The sequence below is a fragment of the Centropristis striata genome, chromosome 23, assembly GCF_030273125.1.
Source record: "Centropristis striata isolate RG_2023a ecotype Rhode Island chromosome 23, C.striata_1.0, whole genome shotgun sequence".
NCBI classification, from domain to species: domain Eukaryota; kingdom Metazoa; phylum Chordata; class Actinopteri; order Perciformes; family Serranidae; genus Centropristis; species Centropristis striata.
Window position 1 is genome coordinate 31,935,132 of NC_081539.1, and position 7,596 is coordinate 31,942,727.

General features: G+C 35.9%; 1 protein-coding gene across 1 annotated transcript; it reads right to left on the reverse strand.

Annotated features, from left to right (window-relative positions):
* Positions 1–1,175: 1,175 nt before the first annotated feature.
* On the reverse strand, positions 1,176–7,112 carry ngdn (neuroguidin, EIF4E binding protein). The gene is made up of 11 exons (XM_059326774.1): positions 7,052–7,112; positions 6,717–6,776; positions 5,477–5,548; positions 5,205–5,342; positions 4,631–4,715; positions 4,467–4,519; positions 4,012–4,123; positions 3,595–3,769; positions 3,353–3,506; positions 1,615–1,675; positions 1,176–1,319 (listed from the first exon to the last, which is right to left on the reverse strand). The coding sequence occupies exons 1-11, from the start codon at positions 7,109–7,111 to the stop codon at positions 1,300–1,302; spliced, it is 990 nt and encodes a 329-aa protein (XP_059182757.1). The 5' UTR covers position 7,112; the 3' UTR covers positions 1,176–1,299.
* Between the last annotated feature and the right edge of the window lie 484 nt (positions 7,113–7,596).

Sequence of the window (7,596 nt, forward strand, 5' to 3'; positions counted from 1 at the left end):
GAGGAAGGCTGATGAGCTAACAGCGTTGATTATTAATTTAATAAGAGGAGTGGGCCGGAGCTGGTATTTTAGGGTGGGGGACAGTCGGGGGTGGGGTTTGTGTGGAGACTTTGTTTTGTTTTTGAAAAGGGGGAGTGGGTTTGAACAAATGTTTTGCTTTTTTTATCTTTATTTTTAACCCATGAGTCTGTAATTAGGGAAAAAAAAAATAAAGACATTGTGTAAAAATGAGAATGTGTCTGAGTTTTTTCTCACTCTGTTTAGGGTAACTGATGGTTTAAAAGTGTCTGATTTAATTTTTTATTGGTAAAATGTCATTGGGTTGTTTCACAATGACTCATGTAGACATTTATTGCAGGTTTAACCTTAAAGACTGAAACGTTTACAGTAATGGCCCGTCATTTTTTTCAGGTTTTTCAGAAAACAACAAATGGTGGCCAGCATCATGAGATGATTAAGGCAAAAAAACAAATTGTCAAACGACGGCAATTATTTTAGGAAGGTGACGATATTTGAATATTCAAGACGATTTCTCCCCGTAACTTTCATAATTGCTTATCTACGATATTGGAAAGGGAAATTTTACACATAACATGCTTTCATTGTTTTAAAACTTCAGTGATGCTTGTTCAACCCAGAAACCCTCGTCATTCTCTGAGGATCACTAACTGTAAAATAATTATAAATAACTGATAGTTTATCAGATTGTGGGAATCTCATACTGCTGCACACTCAATTAGGTTACTAGATAAATAAAATTCAACCAGTTTTTTCTACTTACAGATGAGTTTCTCTGGCTGTAATATGGAGTGTTTAATGTGAAGTCTATAGGAAATCATAAATAACTTAAACAAGAGGGTTAATACTGCAGCACACCGTAACTAACCGTGAACTCAGACTTTATTTACTTTATTTGTGTTCTGCTGCACCAGATTGTGATTAATCTTTGAAACGGCATCTGGCTGCTTCTCAACCATTGTGAAGAAGAGCCGAGCTGAATGTTCCTTTACTGCAAACACCTGAAATGTGTCCACATGGTGCTCCATGCAGGGAAGTCATTACTGATACAAGGAATCTTCCAGCAGTTTGTCCTAATTGATGGTTTTCCTCTTGATCAGTAGGTAATGTGACTGATCTCTAATGGAGATAAATAAAATGTGACAAATACAAGCAAGTCAACAGCAAATGTTTATTCCACAGACTACAGTCATACACTATGCAGGTGAATAATTTACTGTAGCACAACTGATTCACTATGATAAACTATCTTGATGCTGTTGGTGTTCTTCAGACTTCAGTCTATCTGTGCTTCTTGAAGGCTGCAGAGAAGAATATTAACATGAAACGAGATTAAAATACAAAAAAAACACGTATTCTTGGTTGCTACTTTTCAATTTCAACACAATGTATTGCTTTAGGAACATTTGGTTCTTCATTGAGGAACTAATTACTATTACTAATAGTATTATATATATATATATATATATATAATATAAATACAGCCGACGCTGCAGAAGTTCTTTAAACGGTTTCAGAAGAGTCAGTTCAGTTAATTAACACTCATTTCAAATCAAATAGTCTTTATTACTGTCTGCTATATTTGAATGTCCTCACCTTTTCTTTTGGTTTTCTTCTTCATGAGTTTCTTCTTCTTCTTGGGGCGGTTAACTCCATCCTGCACCAATAAAACACAGTTAGAACCAGCAGCCACATTAAGAACGTGATTAAATAAAAACAAGACACAAAGCTCCATTCATGGTTTCTTCTGTCAGTAATAAATCTAAATATAGAACACAGATTCTCCAAATGCATTCAGATTAATTAATGTTACACATCTGCAGGCAGCACGAGGTCGGCCAGTCACTACGACTGTTCATGAGCCAGTTACGACTGTTCATGAGCCAGTCACTACGACTGTTCATGAACCAGTTATGACTGTTCATGAGCCAGTCACTACGACTGTTCATGAGCCAGTTACGACTGTTCATGAGCCAGTCACTACGACTGTTCATGAACCTGTTACGACTGTTCATGAACCAGTTACTACGACTGTTCATGAGCCAGTTACGACTGTTCATGAGCCAGTTACGACTGCTCATGAGCCAGTTACTACGACTGTTCATGAGCCAGTTACGACTGTTCATGAGCCAGTTACTACGACTGTTCATGAGCCAGTTACGACTGTTCATGAGCCAGTTACTACGACTGTTCATGAGCCAGTTACTACGACTGTTCATGAGCCAGTCACTACGACTGTTCATGAACCAGTTACGACTGTTCATGAGCCAGTCACTACGACTGTTCATGAGCCAGTTACTACGACTGTTCATGAGCCAGTTACTACGACTGTTCATGAGCCAGTTACGACTGTTCATGAGCCAGTTACGACTGTTCATGAACCAGTTACTACGACTGTTCATGAGCCAGTCACTACGACTGTTCATGAGCCAGTTACGACTGTTCATGAGCCAGTCACTACGACTGTTCATGAGCCAGTTACGACTGTTCATGAGCCAGTTACGACTGTTCATGAGCCAGTTACTACGACTGTTCATGAACCAGTTACGACTGTTCATGAGCCAGTTACGACTGTTCATGACGACAGAAAGAGGAGAGAGAAGGGCGACGGGGACGCCAACAGAGGAGGCATCAGAGGAACGGCTGACAACACACACACACACACACACACACACACACACACACACACACACACACACACACACACACACACACACACACACACACAGATAGACCCACACACACACACACACACAATGAACACACACACACACACACAATGAACACACACACCAGGTTCAACAAGCTTCTGTTTAACAGGAATAACGTGCTGATGGCTGCACAAACTGAATAAAAATCAATATAATTAATTCAGCGTGTCTAAGAGCCATTAGACTATAAAAAATACATAATTATGCCGCAGAAATTCATTCTGAAATTAATAAATGAGGTAATATATATTTGCATTTTTAATAAATGTAAATACAAAATAATCAACAAAAATGAATAAATTGTTTTTTAAAGGAAAACTATTTCAGGACTCCTTCCTTTCATAGGACCACCTTTATTTATTTTAGGGGACTTTTAGTCATTTTTAAAAATAAAAACAAAAATATATATACATACATAATTCCTTTAAATCATTACATAATTTATTTATTTCAGCTTTTATTATTCATTAGGCATATGGAGCCTGAACTTCCTCTCCAGACATGTTCTGAAAGGGGGATTAAATAAATGGACCAATCCTGGTGTGAAGATGATAATAATAATAATAATAATAATAATAATAATAATAATAATAATAATAATAATAATAATAATGTGGTCTCACCGCCCCTCCCTCGCCGCCCGTCAGTGCTGTGATGTCACCGAAGTGTGTGATGTCACCGAGCTGGCCCGTCATGGACATCACGCCTCTCTTTCTGCCGTTCTTCTGCCGTTGTGGCGTGTTGAGACGCACCATCATCGACTCCTCGTAGTTTTTCCTGTGAAGAAGAAGAAAAAGTTTTGTGTTGATTAAAACGTTTCCTATCCTGACCTTCCATCCGTTCCTGCTGATGTCATCAGACTCACCTGTGCAGCTCCTCTCGGCTCTGCCGCTCGCTCTGGAAGTCTCGTCTGTCTCGGATCTCCTCCGGAGCGTCGCTGTACTGCTGCCTCAGCTCCTGGATCACGGAGCTCCGGAGCGCCGCTCGCCGCTGGCGCTCCGACTGAACCTTCTTCCTGTCTGCGTCCGTCAGGTCGCCGTCTGCAGGAGAACTTTAGGATTTTAGTTCGATGCACATGGGAGGAGAATATAGCAGGAAGAAGCACAGCAGCAGCCTCAGTCCTGACTATGTATTATTATTATTATTATTATTATTAACTGGCTATTAACTCTCACAGAAACAGGGAAACCCTCTTTGATCAAAGGACAAAAGGCAGAATTAGTTTGTATTTTTATGATAAACAATCAAACAAAAACCTGTTTAAAAAGACAGATGAGGTTACCATAATGCACCGGGGCGATCTTTGGCGGGACATATTTTCTGCCACTAGAGGGCGCTGCTTTCTTCTCCGTCTGACTCTCAGCTTCACCTTCAGACTCCTCAGACTCACTCAGCTGGTTTCAGAGAGGAAGAATCAGTATTTACTCTTTCTATCCTCATCAATCCTCATTCTCTTCTTGTTCTTATGGATTTTTTATTTTTAGATCATGTTGTCAGTTAATGCATGTAGCATAGATTTCAGCAAGAATGTGGCTTTTTTCACATCTTGGAAATGAAGGAAAATGAACAAATATTTGGTTGTTATAATCAAAACATGTCAGATTTAACTGTTGAAATGAAAAATAATACCTCATTTTATGGCAATGACAGGTAACAAGTGGGTTTTTTTTGATGGAATAACGAATGAAATATCCAGAAGATAATTCTGATAAAACGAGTTGTTAAAACAGTCCTTACTTTACTGAGGAGGTTCTCTGGATTGGGACGCAGCTGCAGCGGGTCGTTTTCAGCTGGAATCACCAGAAGACGTTGTTACAAAGTGAAGAAGAGAAAACAAGAACGATGGTGGAAACATTCATCTATCTATATAATCTATTAATCTTAATAAGAACGAGTCTCACCTAAACTGCCGGTGAGCGCCGTGCGCAGCAGTTTATCGATCTGATATTTCAGTTTGTGGTCGAGTGGTCGCATCTTCTCCAGGACCTATAAAATAATAATAATATAATAATAATAATAAAACTTTATCCTACAGCTATATATATATAACTATCCTACAGCAGCTTTCACAGTCAGCTTTAAGGTTTAAAGGCTTCATAGACGACTAACTGATGATAATAACATGAATGTAGACTGTAATAACCACAGACCAAAACTATTTAACCATTAGAGGCATGCAAGGACATAAAAATGATGCAACAGTAATATAAAATGTTTGACAGTTAAAATAGTAAAAAAAAAATCTAGATTAAATACAGTAACATAATTTTAAAATCTATAATAATAATAATAAAACTGACAAATAAGGGGGGAGAAAAAGCAAAAAAATACAAAATAAAATAAAATACAATGACATTTTACAACATAAACACAATAAACTAAGTGATAAAACAGCATTTGTAAACGACATCTAATCTAAAGACTGTGTAATAGATTTTAATATGTAAAAATAAAAAGGTCTGTTTCTAAACTCACCGTCCGGACTGTAACCAGCCTGTTGACGGCTTCACTCTCTTTTATTTTGCCTCCTTCTGTCTTGATGCTGATCAGGTGAGTGACGTCCTGCAGGTAGAAGAGCAGCAGGTGATAGCGGAGGTCCAGGAAAGACAAACCCTGCAGAGAGAGAAAGAACTTTACCTTCATCTCATTCACTTCTAGTCATCAGCTGCTGACCAGCTGAACTACTTTATATTCATCAAACCACCGACATTAAGACAGAAACAGTGAACGTTTGTAGTTCAAGTCACCTTCTGGGTCCTAAACGCTCCGTCTCTGACTTTAGTGATCAGCTGGTGGACGTGACTCGTTACTGCTGCCACCTGAAGAGAAATAAAACTCACATTAACAAGCCGTCTGTGATAATAATCATCTCAATCCTTCCATTGTCTGAACCAGCTGGGATTATTATTATTATTATTATTATTACATCTCAGTATATAACATGCTAACAGCAGCAGACTGGAGCTCCTCTCTGAGCCACAGCATGCAGCACAACATTTAGAATATTATTTCTCTCTGAGAGGATTTAAGGATCTCACAAACCTTTAATATCATAATATAATATAATATAATATATGAGGACTGGGCCCAGGAGAAGAAAATAATCATCAGGAGGTTTTTACTTTCATTATACAGCTCCAGAAAATAGTTTAAATGAATAAATAAACTTGTTGTGTTCGGTCATTTCTAAAGATATTCACAGATATGTTAATATATATATATATATATATATATATATATCATATTAATATGATGTTAATAAGTCAGCAGAGGAACATTGTTACTGCAAGCTACAACATGATTTTCATCAATGTCATAAAATGAGCAATAAATAATAATAATAATATTTAATGGTGTAGTAGAACACATAAACGAGCTACAACTGTAGTTTTGGGGAAACTGCTCTTATGTCATTTATGTGAATATATATTATATATACATATATTGTATTATATACGTATTTTCTCAACATTGTATTTCAACTTTTTTCTCGAACTTAATTATGATTCTTTTTTATTCTAACTGGCCCTAATCCTTTTCATCTTCCCATGAAATCATTTTTTTCTTCTGTCACACTTCACTTTTTTTTGTCTCATTCCAGTTTTATTTTTAATTCAGCTGGTTTTAATACATGTTACCTATATTCAAACTCAACTTGCAGCAATTAAATATTTCAAACTAATTTGCTAATATGATATATATAATATATATATATAATGTTTTCCGCCGTCAAAGATTGGTTTGTTTTATTGCAGTTTAAGTCTGTTTTTTATTTCTTTTGTCTTTTCAACACGTGTAGTTAAAATACTTCTCGCTTTTGTTTAAATGTATGTTTCACTCTGAACACAATAATACAAAGTGACAATTATAAAATCACCCTCACCACTTAATCAATAATAAACAGGATTATACTCATATTTAAGGCTCATGAATGTGTTTTGAATAGTCTTATGACTATCTTATTAATTATTATTATTATTAACTTACCTGTTGTGTGAGACTACTCAGCAGCTGCACAGCTGTGGGCAAATCTCTTTCAATTAAATCCTGTCAGAAAATAAACATGTCAGAAACACAACCAGCACCTTTACCTGCAGCTCAATGTGGCTAATGTTGTAGAAATGCTAGTAAAAGTAGGTTAGCTAGTGGCTAGCTGGCTAACTTCAGTCATTAAATACAAAACTACTTCTATCAATCCCGCCTACAACAAACATGTTTTCTCTGAGAATGCGTGAACTTATCGGGATTGTCTTTAATATCGACAGACACTGTATAAAGATAAAATAAATGTTAAAAGTCGAAGCGAGCTAAAATCTACTCACGTTGTCAATAGAGGCGGCCATTTTGTTCCAAAGAGGCCTACGGCAGCCGCGGAGGGACATCAGGCAGCCGAGCCGCGTTTGGCTGCATGTTGCTGTTCAGCTCATACAGTAGTTACCATAGACATATATATACATGTATATATATACATATATATATATACATGTATATACAGTCATATACATATATATATATACATGTATATATATATATGTATATATACATGTATATATATATATGTATATATACATGTATATATATATGTATATATATATATATATATATATATATATATATATATATATATATATATATATATATATATATATATATATATGTATATATGTCTATGGTAGTTACAGTCATAGACATATATACATGTATATATGTCTATGACTGTAACTACCATAGACATATACACATGTACGTATATATGTCTATGGTAGTTACAGCCATAGACATATATACATATATATATATACATGTATATACATATATATATACATGTATATATATGTATATACATGTATATACATATATATATACA